Here is a 17,801-nt window from a genome sequence, read left to right as displayed (position 1 = left end):
ATATATACTTTACTTATAATCACATATTTCATTTTTTTTAGAAATAATAAGTTGTTGTGTATATTATGGATATATTTTGTGTATATAATCATAACTTATTTGGATAAAGATATTGATAAAGCAATTGTTGTTATCCTTCAAATGTTTTACACATGTACCATGTCACAAAATTTTTTGTGAATGAGGATTTAGACGAAGTTATTGAATTTTGAAAAAAAAGTATTTCTCATTAGTTTTATTAAATTTGATTTTAAAATATTTATTTATCACATGTTAAAAAATAATAATATATATAGTTTCTCGGAAATTATAGAATTAAATATGTATTTAGGTTGGTGGTCGACATTAATATTAAACATGATAATTTTAAAATATTTATTTATCACATGTTAAAAAATAATAATATATATAGTTTCTCGGAAATTATAGAATTAAATATATATTTAGGTTGGTGGTCGACATTAATATTAAACACGATAAGAATCATGTCATTGCCTTATGCTAACACAATTAATCGACATATATTATATTTAAGAAAGTTTTTCAAAATTTGAGAAAAAATAGTTTCTTATTTTTTTATAATTATATTATTTTTTACAGTAATTAATTTTTAATAATATCATCTCGTGCATCGCACGGGGTTATACTAGCAAACATAAAAGGGAAGAAATTGAAACATTCAACACCAAAATAATTCCCAAATTGAAATTTTATACCAACGCCGACAATAGAGAAATAAACCACGATTCCAAGCAAAATCAATTGCCACACAACAGATATTGAGAACACAATCAACAGAGAAACTGAGCAACTTATGACCTCCGGTGGCAAATATTTTCACGAGATCGAACAAACCGGGACAATTAATGGTTATCAACTCTCTAAACGTAGGGTTTCGCATAAAGCTACTTGTTAGTAAGAAAATGTCCGAATTAAATATTATTTTTTAAATTATATTCTAAAATCAAGCAATTATGTATAGAACCCCCTGCTACTTGAAGAGCATCAGGAGGTAGACACCTTCATCTATGAAGATGTATGAAGTATGAGTGACACAAAGGCGCCGCTTATACTTGTTTTCAGTTGCCACTTGTATCCTCGTGGCAACTAGTACCTCCTCTCGGAAGGATTGTAGTTCCTGGATCTTTGTCCAGGTGGACAGTGTCTTCAATCTTGATCTTTCGAGCTGCCTCGATCGACAGACTCCTCAGCAAGGTCCGGTTGTTGAGAACTGCTAGCTCTGTCCATCTGATGTTGCCTTGTATGTACTCTGCTGAATTACTCAAGTGATTTTGTGTCTAACTAATTTGCTCTTATTTATAGACTCAAAACCATATGAAGAGGCGCGAGTATTATTTTTGGCAGGAGAATATGAAGAGACTTCTATCAGCAAACGATGATTCATCTTCCAAGATTGAGATCATTTAATATTTAATGCATCCATTTAGTGGGAATGTCGAATTAAAATTGGTTAACTGATAAGACAAATATCAGTTGGTCTTGAACTGAATTGATTTAGTTTCCAACTGATCATTCAGTTCTCGACCTGACTGATCTTATCACATACGTTAACTGATTATTAATTCAGTTGAAGTTCCATAATAAATTTTTTGACATTCAAAACATTTTATTTCAATATTCAAATGAAGTACACATGTCTTTATTCAAATAAATCTTGGATTGCCACGTGTCCCGAAATTTGAACAGTCACACACCTAACTAATCGTGTCGCCTCCATTCAGTTCACTTTACTTTACTCTATCTCTCAAATATTCAAAATCTCGAAGCAATCTTTTTGCAGGAAAATCAACGAAAATGGCAAGCCAAACTCTAGCTTTCCTTCTCAACATTGTGGCGATTGATTTCGATTCAGTCCTCTCTGTCTCCGATGAGGCTATAAGAAGCGTATTTAGAAGTTGGATTCTACAGGATTGAAGAATATTTAGGGTTGGCGACCCAAGTGATTTATCCAAAATAAATCCAAGAGATGTATGCCAAAAGTACTATTTTTGATTAAGACAAGATTGTCATGACCGTCAACAATCATTCGTTAATCGTGGACGAAGACTATTTCAGCAAACTTTTTCCACTGTCAACTGATGGCTTATCTCATTTCTCTGAGATAAAGCTATATGTTATTGAGGAGATGCAGACTTTATTATCTGCTGATGGGAGAAAGATCAAGGTGTCTGATCCCAAAATAGAGCTGAAGCCAGAAATACAACTGCTGACAGATATCGTCGTCAAGGGTGTTCTCGCCAAGGCAGGTTCATTTGATGCCCTCAGCCTTGAAAAATTCCAAGTTATGACAGCAATAATGACAGACATAAGATTGAATTGGTCTACCATTATTTTCAACATTCTAAAAAATATGGTTCAATCTTCGAAGCAGTCGAATGTTTTCGCTTTGATGCTCAGCTATTTGCTAAAAAATTCTGGTCTAGTGGATGACTCAAGCGAGAAGTATTCCAAGTTCAAGGTCTTCAACGCCAAAAATATTCAGCCACCAAAGACAAAGCTGGATATTTCACCGGAGAAGTTCACCAAAATCAAACAAAAGATCGGGATGATGGCAGCTCCCAAATCCATGAAAAAGGACATAACCAAAGACTTGGTGAAGAAATTGAAAATCAAAAGGAAACCGATTGTCAGTGATAGTAAATCGGAGAAAACACCATCTGCAAAAATTGTGAAGAAGCCAAGGTCTCAAAAGATCAAATCAGTTGCTATTGTAGTCATTCCAGCTGAAAGACTGATGCCAACTGGAGCTGAACCACTCTTAACTGCTATACCTATTCGGGCAGCTTCTGTTGCACAAACAGCTGAAGAGACTTAGCAGAAGAAGCCAACTGAGCCTCCATTGAAGATAGTCACCGAATATGATGAAAAGTTGAAACTTGTTGGAGTCCGAGCACCACCTATCACTGTCACCAGACCAACTATACACACAATCGCTCGACCTAAAGGCATGGTGATACGTGACAAGGTGGATGCAACTACTTCTGGGCTGAGTATCTCTCATGTCCTAAATGACCCGAAAGGCAAGGACCACATGATTGAAGAGCCCAGGCCAACCAACCTGATTCAGACTCGTATTGATCTCACTTGGAACGAAATAAATGAGTTCGTTGAATCGAAGTTGGAACATTTTGATGAATGAGTCAGATTTCGGACTGAAGTGTTTATCAGTCGATTAAAGAAGAAATCAGTTTTAAATGAATTCATCGCTCTGGAAAAATTATTCCTAAAGACAGTAAAGGCTATAACCATCACTCAGGCACTGGAGAGGAGATCTTATTTCTTTGATCTGATGAACATAAGAAGCTGGCTGTAGTAACAGCTCAGCTTAAACAGAACTATGATTCGATCATTCCAACTGCTTACATTGACAGAGCCGTCTTTCAATAGCTGGACTCAGATTTCTTATCCTTACAAATGACGATCAAAGCATGGGAAATAGATCAAAAAATGTATATACCAGTTGATTCCCAAAGACCAATATCTGTGGAGCAGGCTCAGCCATCTGGAGCTCAGTCAGAGCCATCCAAGGAAGCAGTTGCTGAACAGAGCTCTGAGCCAGTGATTGTTCTTACTCCTCAAGATGATCATCCATTTTCAACCTCTGCTCCTTCAAAATCTCCTCCAGTTATTCTTTAACTGTACACTGACGCTGAGTTGTCACTGGCCAATATTGACGAAGTTATCCAATCAGTTGCCACTGACATCCAGCTGAACCTTGAATCTGGTCAACCAGCTAAGACAGTTGAAGACCGAAGCTTATTATAACAACTAGATTCGGAGGCTATGTTCGAAAATATTGAAGCAATGGTTCGGTCAATTGCCATGACTGACCAACATAATAAAGCTGAAACAGCCCAGTTGCACCCTGAACAAATAGTTGATATACAAGTACCAACTGATGTGCCCTCCAGCTCAACTACTGCTCAACCTTCTACCTCAGTTCAAGATCCTCAACAGGAAGCAGTTGAAGAAATGGTCAAAGAACTAGACCAAACTGAGACTGAATCACCGCATTTAGCATGGTCATTTTTTGTGAAGAAGACAAGGGCAAAGCACCAGCTAAATCTAAAACCATGTCTCCTGAAAAACCGATGGCCACTGATCTCATGCTTGAAGAAATTCAGTCCAGTTTGCACAATCTTATTTCAACTGTCTCCGATATGAAGTCAACCCAACTATTGCAAACTGTCACTCCCCGAGCCCGAGCCCGCGCCCGTGTGACTGCACAATGGGCCCCTATAGCAACTACTTCGTATTTGTTCTCGCTTTACGAAAATGATTAACCCAAGTTGCTATAGAAGTCCATTGTAAGTCATTATAAACTCATTTTAAATCTTTCATTTTTAAGATTTAAGACAAGGGTATCACAATCACCCCTCCTTCAAAACGCGACGTCCTCGTCGCGGCCTGACCCCTCGATCCACCAGCGCCGAGAATCTAGAGGTGGCTCTTACAGGTTCAAGAGGTGGCTCCCGTCATGTAGCACTTTGCCCCGCAGGTTCAAGAGGTGGCTCCCATGCACGTAGCACTTTGCCCCGCATAGCACTTATTTCTCGGTGTTCCATACCGGTGACCAGCTCTGATACCATTCTGTCACGTCCCGAGCCCGGGCTTGCACCCGCATGACTGCACAATGGGCCCCTATAGCAACTACTTCGTATTCGTTCTCGCTTTACGAAAATGATTAACCCAAGTTGCTATAGAAGTTCATTTTAAGCCATTATAAACTCATTTTAAATCTTTCATTTTTAAGATGTCGAACAAAGGTATCACACAAACACTCAAGATTGATTCTAAAAAGAAGATTACAATGAAGAAACTCCAGCAGGTTACAAAGGATATCACTTCACTATTCTCCTAGTAGATCAACTGAAGAAAGACAGAGTGACAATTCTAGCTCTCTTCCAAACTCAAGACATGCTTATTGAACGAATTGACTTCATGCAAACAAGTATGGCAAAGCGCATGGATTTGATGTAGGAACAGATGTTGAATGTCATATCACAAGTCAGCTTTGAAGTCCGTCTTCTATCAACCCGTGTTGGTGTTGACAAAAAAAGGGAAGAGAAATAGCAGCAGCAATCTAAGAAAAGACCATGCCAACCAACTGATCAAGAACCTGCTGAAAAAATAACAAATAAATACAGAACAATAAAGATCAGTTAGAAGACAGTCTTTATTCTTTCCATTATTTGATTTGTACGAATCTGTACAGTATTTTTCGTAAAGATTAGTTAGAAGATAATTCTTTCATTCCTTGTACGAATCAGTACAATGAAAGATTATTTTATCTACAAAAGTTCAGTTCATATAAGTTCTTGAATTCTATGTTTTGTCAAACACCAAAAAGGGGGAAATTGTTGGAATCATAATTTTGTAGTTTGACAAATGAAGCGATTGAAGACTGCAGAACAGATCGGCTCAACTGAACTTATTCGAATTGAAATCACTTAAACTGAAGTTGACCGAACTGAAAAATAATGTGCTAAATAATCGAAGGCAATCGAACTGATCGAAGCTAACTGAATCTGTGAAGATAACTAAACTGATCAGTTATGAGAGCTCAGTTATATAGTCATCTCAACTAATCGACTATATACTCAACTAATAGTCATTTGGACACGTCATCAGCTGAAGCATAGCCAACAACCGACAATCTATACAAAGCAGACTGTAACTTGTAGTGGGAGCGCCGCATATCAGAACGCTATAGTGTACTATTTTCGTAAGAATGTTGACACGTTCAGAAAAAACAAATCAACGGATATAAGCCATTTGAATACATTCAATATTACCGTTGGAAGCAAAGCCTATAAATAGTCGTGGAGTTCAGCTGAGAAAAGAACTTTGTGCACATTCATTCTGAGTGAATTATTGAATTCAAGCTTACAAGATCAGTTTCGAAAAAGCTCATACCTAAAAGACATATTCATAGCTTTCAGACTATCTTTCGAGCAAAAGCACTAGCACATCACTTTGTTGTATTATATCTTTTAAGATTAGTTGTTCTTAGAAAAATATATGAGTTGCATACTGTAAAGTTTTAAAGATATTAAGAGTTTTAGTTTGGCAGTGTTTAAGACCAAACTGAAGTAGGTTATTACAATTTCTGTAATTAATCAAAGTCTTTTAGTGAAATCATATCTTGTGATAGAATGAGTGACATAGGAGCATTTGAAGTCTCCGAACATTCATAAAATCTCCGTGAATTGATATTTTTTTAATATCATCGATTCGATGAAAATGATGAGAAAATGAGATATATTTCAAAATATAAAAATTTAGTTATTTCTTGATTCTTAATTCTGTTTTTTCTCTCATTTTGTTTTGAAACATGATTGTAAATAAAATTTCATAACCATGATAATTCGACTAAGACATCAAAGTTAATGTCATTTCTTAAAAATAGAAACTATACAAATAAAAAAATTAATTAATTTTTTAGATTTTCTATATAGACTCATTCATCTTTCTCACCCTTTATTATTTGTATTTAGACATGATAAAATGGGCTTCAATCCTTTGATTCGTTTAAGATTGTAGTACCCAAAAACCATTACACGTAAATCCCATATATGATTGAAATAATTTATTTATTTAATTAATAAGATAGGCATGCATATGAAATTTAAGATTTTTTTCTCGAGTTTTAGTTTTTCAGACAAATGTTCGACGCCGAATCGAGAAAGGAGACCATAGACGATTGAGGTGTTAAAATTTAAAGTTACATTTTTATTTTAAGCTGAGAATAGGTATTATAAAGTATTTATGAATTTTAGTATTTAAAGGCTAAATTTAATTTATCGAGTGAAATAAAAGTATGTTAAATGTTTAATTAGAAAATTTCGAAAGTAAGGAATTTAAATCCTTTCATTCGAGATACAATATTTTAATAATTAATTTATGTCATAATTAATTAAATTAGTTAGTATTTAATTATTGGTAGAATTTATGATTTGTAGAACTCTCAAATTGTCATATTTTAAAAGTTGGAGGACTTAATTAATAATAGAAACCTTGGGTAATTAACCTAAAACCCTAGTTAATATTTTTTTTATTAAATAAAAAGGAAAGTCCTAGCCCTATAACACTCATTCACATGCCTCTCACACAACACACACCTAGAACACACACTAAACTCACACACACCTCTTGGCCGAAACACCTAGACTTTGGGGTTTTTTTTTTTTTTGCATCTATTCACCTAGCAGCAGCCCTAGACGATCATCACACAACGTTCCTTGATTAATTTAGTCCTTGTTGAAGCAAGAAAACGCAGCAAACATTCTCCGTTCGGCCTCTGTTTTCCCTCGCGTCGGTATTCGATATTTCGTGCATTTAATATGCAAAGGCATGTATAAACCTTTCTTTGACACATCAATAATGTTAATTACTGTATTTTGATACAAAAAATGCATGAAAACTTACTGTTCTGATTATATGAATGCTAAAACATTAATAAAATCATTTTCGATATATAATATGCATGAATTTCTTCATTTTCTCGAGTTTTTGATCGCCAGCTTTGCTGGACCGATCTATGGCTTGCTGCTACATATGGTCACATTATGGGATGTGTTTAGATGTCATTAGGTGGTCCGAGATGGACCGATAAGCTGCTGGTGCAGCAATAGTTGAGGAAGCATCACACGCCCATGTTAGGGATCACGACATTGGGGAGTCGAGTTGGTTGCTTGACTGGACCAGGGCTCGTAGTAGGGTCTAGGAAAGGTCTTGGGGTATTGGGGTAAGCTTGTTATGGGTCGGCTAGGGACTTGTTGGACGGAAGAGTTGCTAGAGTCGTGAAGTCCCGATTGTGCACGATAGTGCTCGTGCATGGAGGTCTCAGGTTTTTGTGGTTTAAGGGCATTACATGTGTCTTGGGCTGGAAAGGGACAAATCATATTCACAAGGGATGTCTAAGGGTCGATTCTAGGGCTTGGTTCGGTCTTGGTTTGAGTGGAAATTGATAGGAAGTTGTACGGAACGCATAGGTGTCATAGCGTCATTCTTTGGGACAACTTGTGTCTTCATGGTTCATGGTGCATGGTACGGGGTTTGGGCATGGTTCAGGGCTGGTTTATAGCCTTGGGCAGTAGGTTGGGATGTGTTTTACGTGTGGGTCGAGTCTCGAGTTGATTGATACAGACTAAGTGGTTTTATTTAATTCGGGAGTCGAACGTGTCCGAACGCACCTTTAGGCACTGTTTTGATATTTAATTTAGGATGTTGAGGCAAGATCTCCGATGACGATCCAACAAGTTTCACGATGTTTGTAAGTATGTATGACGTACAAAATAATTATTTTTGAGGTATGCGATTTGGCCACAACGATTTTTCTTATGGCCAAATTATGTTACGGGTTTGGAAGTCGGAGAATGTGTCCGGGACCTCTCCAACCTCTTCGGGGGAATTATGTTCTGTTAGGGAGTGAACATTCAGTCTGAGGGCTGTAGTGATCTCTGTCGGCCTAGTACTGTGGTTAGTTTGATCAAACGAGTTATGTTATGAGCCACTTGTATTGAAGAACTCTATGCAAAATGATTTATGACTACGATTACTATGACGATCATGAAAATGTGATTTTATGAAAATATTTATGCATGAAAGTCGTGTTATATATATTTATGCTTATATTATGCTATGTACGAGCTGTGTTTAAATTGCATGAATTTTTACTATGTATTATTTGTTATTCTTCATGGTTTATGAATGCTGAGTCTTTAGACTCACTAGACTTGATCGATGCAGATGATATAGTTGAGAAGACGGGAGGTGGTGATCAGTTAGCAGGCTCGGACTAGTGGCAGCGCAAACCCAAGGACCATGTAGTTCACGAGAGTTATGAACGTTTTAAAACTATTTAATCTGACTTTGAACTTGGGTTGATGGAAAGTTCGTTGAAACTTATTATGTTATGCTCGAGTTTTTATAATTATGGTGGTCGTTTTGACTTGGGATTTTTATGGTTGTGATTTTCAAACGTTGTAGGTCGTTATTAACGTTATTTTTAAGATGCGTGGTAAACGTTATTTTATTTTACGAGTTATGCTTAAAATAAATTATTTAATAAGAAAATTTTAAATGTTTCCACAAATATTATAATAGTACTATTCTAAGTAACAGTTCGTCACAAAGATGATTTATTATTTATTCATTGAAATTTTATTATTTTGATACTTAATTATCCAACAAATTTGAAAGAAAAACATAAATTAGCATTATTTGATTTAGAGTAATTCATAAAATAAAATATAAGGAAACATATACCATTTTTTAGGTTGTAACATTTGTCATTTGTCTCAGAAAAGAATAATATCCTGGAAATAACATATTTTTTGGTAGAAAATATAAATACATTCGGACATGAAATAAATGAGAGTTGTGTTAGCGTAATATTTGACTGAAATTTTTTATGATCGTAAATTGTCAGTAAGTGTCCAAACGAGAGAGCTGAAAATTTACTTAAAAATGAGTTTATTTCATTTAAGGGAAAAATATATATCTAAACATAAAGAAAATTTAAGAGAATCAAACAAGAAACATAACAAGTTTCATTTCAAATTAGATACAGTAATTACTAAGAACAATGATGTGTTGTCAATCAGGGATGGAAATTTCCTCCGTACCCGTTGGAAGATCCGATATCCGACCCGAATAGAAGAGGGTATGGAGGGATTTTTAGACCCGATTAAATAATTGGGTAATCGGGTATGAGGATTTTTGGGTTTGGGTATGGAGGCGGGTTTGATATAATCCGACTCACACCTGACCCGAATACCCGTTTAAATTAAATATAAATAAATATATATATATGTATGTATGTATATATATATATTTATATATATATAGTAATTATATTTATTTATATTAAAGATTCATCTTCTCAAATCCAAGTAAATCATACATATATAATAATTATATTTATTTATATTAAAGATTCATCTTCTCAAATTCAAGTAAATCGATACTTTTTCTTTTCTCTTCCCTTTCGCTTTCACTTTTACGTTTCCAGGTTTTACCGCTCTTTTATTTTTCATTCAATTTTTCATCTTCTTCAATGGTAAGTTTATTCCATGTTTGACTTCAAAAATTGAAAAATATTTTATTTTTGTTGATTTGCTTATTTTTATTCAACTAATATAAACTATTTTTAATATTTTGTTATAAAGTTTATTTTGCAAATTTTTATCATTAATAATTTTCATATTGTTCATTTAAATAATTTTTTTAAATATTCATAACTTCGATGAAACAATTTAAATTTGAAAAAAATCAATTGTATATGATAATAGAGTCTTTGGGTAGGGTATGTGTATCCGATAATCCGATGAGTATGGGATGATGATGAAATTCAATACCCCGAGTGTGTTTGGTTGAGTGGATTAAATAAGGATAGATTAATAGTACAATATTTATCGTTAAAATTTTAAGTTGTTTTAATAATCATTTTAACCCGATTTAAGATCCAATTTTATGGATAACTATTTAATTAATAAAATTGGATCTTAAACCGGGTCAAAATGATTATTAAAACATATTAAAATTTTAACGATAAATATTGAACTATTAATCTATCCTTATTTAATCCACTCAACCAAACACACACATGAATTTAATAAATGAGTATGGGATGGATGGATGTATGAAATCCGACCCATACCCTACCCATTGTCATCCCTATTGTCAATAGTGGTAAAAGATGTGCAGAAACAAAATGATACTTCTATAAAAAATGAAATAAAATGGAGTAAGACCGAAGTTTAAATAACTCAAATAAACAAAATAAGGTCATAAGAAAAAACAAGAAAATTATCAAATAGATTAATCAACGTCAAATCTTATCATGAAAAAGGAACATGTAAATTAAATATGATGATGAGATTACAGAATTTAATCAAACAAAGAAGTAGGAAAAACAAATAAAATGAAAAAGATATCGAGTGATTCAAAATAAAAAAAGGAAAAGATTGGTCGACACTTTCTAAGTTGAAAACTTTGTCAAACCTTACATTTCACACAAGAAAAACCGTGCAATTGTTTGACACTTTCTAATTTGAAAACGCCAAAGAGACCGTCCAATGTCTCTCTCTTTCTCGAGTTCTCAGCCCTTAAAACCAGAACAAGTTTCAGACTCGGACTCACAGAGCAAAAGGATCCCATCAATGGAGGAGAAGAATGAGAGGAAACTCAGTATCCTCGTGTTTCCATGGATTGCACATGGCCATGTATTCCCCTATCTTGAACTATCCAAGAATCTGTCGAACAAGAACTTCCACATATACTTCTGTTCTACAGCCATCAACCTGGATTCGATCAAGAATTCACTTCATGAAGGATCTTCAATCCAACTAGTTGAACTCCAATTACCATCATTCCCTGATCTTCCTCCGCACTTCCACACTACCAAAAACGTCCCCCCAAAACTCATGCCTAGGCTTTTTAAGGCTTTTCAAATGTCTAAATCCAGCTTCACTGAAATCATCGGCAATCTGAAGCCGGATTTGATGATATACGATGTTTTTCAACCGTGGGCTGCAAAAATTGCCTTGTCGATGAATATTCCTGCAGTCCATTTCGCCACCACTGGGGCTGCAGCATATTCATTTGGTTATCATATGTTCACAGCTAAAGATTCAACCTTCCCATATCCAGCAATGTACTCTAAGGACTACGAAAGGAAGGCATTGCAAGCTGAGATTGGACGGATTCAAATAAACGAGGATGAGAAAGATGGATCATTTGGCCACTTCAAACTATCTGATGACATTGTTTTGATGAAGAAATGCAGGGCAATCGAAGGGAAGTATGTAGATTATTTGTCTGTTTTGTGCAAGAAAAACGTAATACCTGTTGGTCCACTCGTCACAAAATCTAACAATGAAGAACATGGTTCGGAGATTGTGGAATGGCTAAGTAAGAAACCTCATTTTTCAACCGTGTTCATTTCTTTTGGCAGTGAAAACTACTTGTCTAAGGATCAAATGGAGGAGATAGCAAAAGGGTTGGAGCTTTGTGATGTAAACTTTATATGGGTCGTAAGATCTCCTGTCGGAAAGCCGATTAACATTCATGAGGTAATGCCGATGGGGTTTCATGACAGAGTAAAAGAAAGGGGTCTTATTGTGCAGGGATGGGCGCCACAAGCTAAAATCTTGGCACACAAAAGTGTAGGTGCTTTTGTGAGTCACTGTGGGACGAGTTCTATAATCGAAAGCTTTTATTTTGGCGTACCAGTTATAGGCCGTGCCATTGAAACTCGACCAGCCTTTGAACGCTAGACTTGTGGTAGAAAATGGAGCTGGTGTTGAGGTTGCAAGAGATGAAGATGGAAATTTAAGGAGAGACGAGTTCGCGAATGCTATAAATAAGGTTATTCTGGAGACGAGTGGCAAAAAGTTGAGGCTTAAAGCTATGGAATTGAGTGAGAGGATGAAGAATGAAGAAGAAGGGGCCGTGAATGAAGCAGCAGAGCAGTTGTTGAAGCTTTGCATGAAGTGTAGGCAACGGAACTGAGGATATTACTGGTTATATTCATACACAGTATTACTGTGAATGATTCTATTGTGAATGTATAAATTATGCCCATATTTGCTTGGAACTCTAGGTAAAAGAAATTATAGGTCATATAGATCAGATAAATGAATTTGTTTGAGGAGGTAGCGTTTGGTAGAATAAGTCAACTATAGACAATAATATCTCATAAATAAGACTGGTTGAAGATGTTAAGATTGGACATGTGGTTTTTTGACCAAAATGTAGACAAGAAAATTGTGTATATATTCATATATGTCGTCCAATACGAAGTTTGCACTACCGTCCAAATGGTGACTAACAAAGTTTGAATTTACATCTGTCTTTGACATTTGAAGAGTTTGCTATACATTGAGCTCATTTGCTATATATCACATCCAAACTTTCTAATCATCCCAAGGTCAAGAGAGAAGAAAAAATTGAGTGTTACTCTTGTCTGAGTTAAAGAAAATATTTTCTCGGTTATACTCAGGATTGAGATTGTGAGAGATTGAGTGTTGTATATATTTGTAATATTTTCCCTCTATAATAAAGATTTGCAGTAGCTCCGTAGACGTAGTTTATATTGGGTAAACCACATAAATCTTTGTGTTTTTGTTGATTATTTTATTTCGCATTTTTTGGTACTATATTATCATCATGATCGACATCGTAATTACCCAACAGAAGATGATGGGATATTTTCATATACTTCAGATTTCAGAGGAATACAAATTGCATTCTTCATTGTATTGTTATAGGTTAGTATCATAATTTTCTTTTAACTACATTATCATAAATATTATGGTAACAATTGCTATGTTACACTATTATGTTTTTTTTAATTTGCATTTTTTTCAAGTTTTATTATTTTTTTATCGGATTATTGACATGCCACCGGAAAATCGTGTCCTTTTACCCGATTGTGCAACCTTGTCTCATTTTAGACACCATATAGATACTTTTGAGGACAAAAGAAAACCATGGCATACTGGACCAACAATTCAATCTGGAACCGAATGTCGTATTTAAAAATAAAAATATTAAGCTGGGTAGTATGATATAGTATGACCAAAACTAGCAAATCTCAATATTGTGAAACTGCGTTTTCTGGGATCCGATCGGGAACTGAAAGTCGTATAAAAAGTGTGAAGTAAATTTGTTTCAATTGTTTCTACGAGATTTCTTGAATTATAAAATTGAAATTCGAACAAATTCTTCTTTTACTTGGAGTGCATATGGCTCGCACGTGAAAGTTGAATCACAGCTCTCCAGCGAGAGAGTGAGCAGCTGATTTTGAGAGAAGAGAGAACGTGAGACCTTGCTTCGTCTTCGGTGTTTTCTCTGTTTTTCATTCCTTTCTCTCTCGTTTGTTCTCCTTGCAGCAAGGGGACGGATTCTCTGTGTGTGTGCAACCCGCTGGCCGTGAGAGCATTCACCGGTGAGAGCGTTGGGAAACACAGAATTCTGTGGTCTTCACCTTGGTGTTTACTGCGTATTTAGAGAGGTCAAACTCAGTGTGTCTGAGCCCCGTTTTTATTCTAACATATCATATTCTATTGTCCTTTGTTGTCTTGAATTTTACAGGTTGGCCATCAGCTTTGGAAGATACGACAGATGGGAAAATAACAAATTATTTCAACATATATCCTTGAAAAAATCAAACCAGATATTCGTCTTCAAAATACATTAAATGATCGGATCGGATTTGGTAAACCTTCCTTTTCATATATATGGGACAACTGTGGATGATTTACATATTATTAGTTTACATTTTCTATCTTGAAATCATCAAAATGGCTAATTTTGATGGCGGAAAGCACTAAATATGTAGTGATACCATCAAAGAACTCGTTCAACGCATCAAAACAAAAGATGCCGTCCGATATATATCAAAACAAGAGAGACCCTTAAAAGTTAAAACTACACCATCAAGCAGAACAAAGTTTAGACCGAGTCATTTTAATGGAGGAAAAATGTCACAGGAAATTCAGCATTCTTATGTTTCCATGGATTGCATATGGCCATGTCTTCCCCTATCTTGAACTATCCAAGCATCTGTCAAAAAAGAATTTCCATATATACTTCTGTTCTACAGCAATCAACCTTGATTCAATCAAAAATTCACTTCAGCAACAATCTAATTCAAATTATTCAATTCAACTAGTTGAACTCAGATTACCATCATTCCCTGATCTTCCTCCGCACTTCCACACGACGAAAAGCGTCCCCCAAAATCTCATGCCTAGGCTTTTTCAGGCCTTTCAAATGTCTGTCTCCAGCTTCACTGATATCATCAGCAATCTGAAACCGGATTTGCTTATTTACGATGGATTTCAAACGTGGGCAGCGAAAATGGCCAAATCCATGAACATTCCGGCCGTCCATTTCGCCACCACAGGAGCCGCAACATATTCATTTGCTTATCATGGGTTCAGGTTTAAAGGTTCAACTTTCCCTTATCCGGCGTTGTACCTTAAAGACTACGAGAGGAAAGCGTCGCGAGCTGAGGTTGCTCAACTTAAAAGAGATGAGGATGATAAAGATTCGTTATTTGGCCACTTTGAACTATCTTATGACATTGTTTTAATGAAGACATGCAAGGGAATTGAAGGGAAGTATGTGGATTATCTGTCTGTTTTGTGCAAGAAAAACGTGGTACCTGTTGGTCCACTTATCACACGCTCGGACAATGAAGAAAACGGTTCGGAGATTGTGGAATGGTTAAGCACGAAACCCCAGTTTTCAACTGTGTTCGTTTCTTTTGGCAGTGAAAACTACTTGTCTAAAGATCAAATGGAGGAGATAGCAAAAGGGTTGGAGCTATGTAATGTCAACTTCGTATGGGTCGTAAGATCTCCGGTTGGAAAGACTATTAACATTCATGAGGTAATGCCCAAGGGGTTCCTAGATAGAGTGAAAGAAAGGTGTATGATTTTGCAGGGATGGGCGCCACAAGCAAAAATCTTGGCACACAAAAGCGTAGGTGCTTTTGTGAGTCACTGTGGGATGAGTTCTATCATCGAAAGTCTTTATTTTGGCGTACCAGTAATAGCGGTACCGTTGAAACTCGACCAGCCTTTGAATGCTAGGTTCTTGGTAGAGGCTGGTGCTGGTGTTGAGGTTGCAAGAGACGAGGATGGAAATTTAAGTAGTGACGAGTTCGTGAATGCGATAAATAAGGTTATTGTGGAGAAATACGGTGAAAAGTTGAGGCTTAGGGCTATGGAGTTGAGTGAGAAGATGAAAAATGAAGAGGAAGAGGACATGAATGAAGCAGCGGATCAGCTGTTGCGGGTTTGCATGAAGTATAAGCAGCAGCCTTGAGGATGTGATTATATGGCTGTGTAAATCAGGTCATTAAAATTGGTCCTTTTAAATTTCACAGCAAGTGTATTTTTCCATAGTCATGTATTTGAAATTATGAAGGACATAATTAATTCTATGATTAATTTAGATTATTATAAATTTTGATTTTCAACATATTTTATATTTATATATATTCTATATATTAGATATGATCAGTGACATTCATGGTCCACAAATGTATCTTTCTTATGTTAAATAGCGTAATTATTTTATCCACTCAAATTAGAAATAATAAGTTTTTAACTTATCATAACTGTAATATCTCATCCCATTTTCAAAATTCTTAAACTACTGGGAATATTGAATTAATATCGTCTATATTTTTTAATTTATATATTAAAAAAAGTTAGGATATAGCATATATCACATATCCCATTTACTTTCAAAATTTTTGAAATTAATAAAATATTTAATTATCCATGTATATTATTTTATACACTTCATGAACGATCCTCAATTCAATTGGTTGAACTCCAATTACCATCGTTCCCTGATCTTCCTCCGAACTTCCAAACGAGGAAAAACATCCTTCCAAATCTTATTCCAAGGCTTTTTCAAGCCTTTCAAATGTTTGTCTCCAACTTCACTGATATGATCAGCAATCTGAAGCCTGATTTTCTAATTTAATTACGATGATTTTCAACTTTGGGTTGTTGAAGTTAATGTTAGAATAGATGTTCAACAAATCAATTTGTGGCTTGGGATTTTATTGACACTATTGTAAAACAATTTTTATTTTTAAAATATTTTATGATTTTATTCAATTATGACATTATATTTTATTTGTATACTCATGCAAGCTGCATAAAAAAAGTCCTGAATATTTAATAGCTACCATGAGATCTGCCTCGCAACGTAAGATCATGAAACTCATTAGGAAGTGTATCATATATTCTAAACATGTTCATAGTTGAATTAGGCCCATAAAATAAGGATAAAGGTCGCTTGAGTTCAAGACTAGCATATGTGATATAAATGCCATGTTTCATTAGCAAGGACATGAAGATGTCCATTTATACAGATGGGTGATCATATGATGATGCACTGAACAACCCTTCCTCAAACTGTCCAAGTGACTCTCACTTATCAAGTGGAATAGTCCGTGGTTATGGTTGTACACTAATAGTTCTTTGACCCGGGACAATGTAGGGGCTATACGTACTAGAGTGCACTTTGATCCGCTTATTGAGTCTCTTGAGGGTCATCGGGTGGTGAGGTTGGGTGTAGTTTCGAAATACGTAGGAGCAAATGCATTGTAGTTGGGGATTCACCGTTTGCCTACGGGTAAAGATATCATGTGAACTAATTAGTTAATAGTGCAAGGAATCTCTTGCTAGAGCAAGAAATGTGTTTTAGAAAAATGTGTTTTCCTAGTTGTATATATCATGCCATTATTAGTACTCAAAGATAAATCACATTGTTATCGAATTCATATGCAACTCTTGATATACCAATGATTGCAGATTAGATCGAGATATATGTGTTGAAAAGACCGTATTATACGCAAACCATAACTTAAGGTGCTTGCAGGCACCATCAACGATGCCTAAAGGATCATGAGACGATGCTACTAGACACTCTTACCATGATCCGATTAGAGAAATCAGAAATGAGTTCTCACATTCTTGGTTAAGAAGTTGATGAAAAAAAAGGGGCTAATTAAGGTAAACCCGAATAAGAATAAATTTTATTCTGAATCACATAGAAATGTGAACCTACGGCTAGTTGTATCTGTGAACCATTGAGAGTCACACAAGCATCGGATTCCCACGGTTAGTTATATTGAGAAATTCAAAGTTCAAGGAGTTGAATGTGGCGACTATATTTTGATGGAGACCAAACAAGATGTTTATAAAGGAGTTTATAAGCTGATTCCATAGGATGAAAGAAATGGAAGT

At 35.4% G+C, this 17,801-nt stretch overlaps 1 protein-coding gene and 1 pseudogene across 1 annotated transcript; both read left to right on the top strand.

Annotated features, from left to right (window-relative positions):
• The first annotated feature begins 11,127 nt into the window (after window positions 1-11,127).
• On the top strand, window positions 11,128-12,570 carry LOC140829719 (mogroside IIIx synthase-like; annotated as a pseudogene).
• A 1,250-nt stretch (window positions 12,571-13,820) lies between these two features.
• On the top strand, window positions 13,821-15,968 carry LOC140829718 (mogroside IIIx synthase-like). Its single transcript, XM_073193024.1, has one exon. It carries the CDS (start codon window positions 14,500-14,502, stop codon window positions 15,859-15,861), a length of 1,362 nt encoding a protein of 453 aa, XP_073049125.1. The 5' UTR covers window positions 13,821-14,499; the 3' UTR covers window positions 15,862-15,968.
• The last annotated feature ends 1,833 nt before the right edge of the window (window positions 15,969-17,801 follow it).

Source organism: Primulina eburnea, chromosome 4 (assembly GCF_022965805.1).
Source record: "Primulina eburnea isolate SZY01 chromosome 4, ASM2296580v1, whole genome shotgun sequence".
NCBI lineage: Eukaryota > Viridiplantae > Streptophyta > Magnoliopsida > Lamiales > Gesneriaceae > Primulina > Primulina eburnea.
This window is presented reverse-complemented; position numbering and strand designations above follow the sequence as displayed.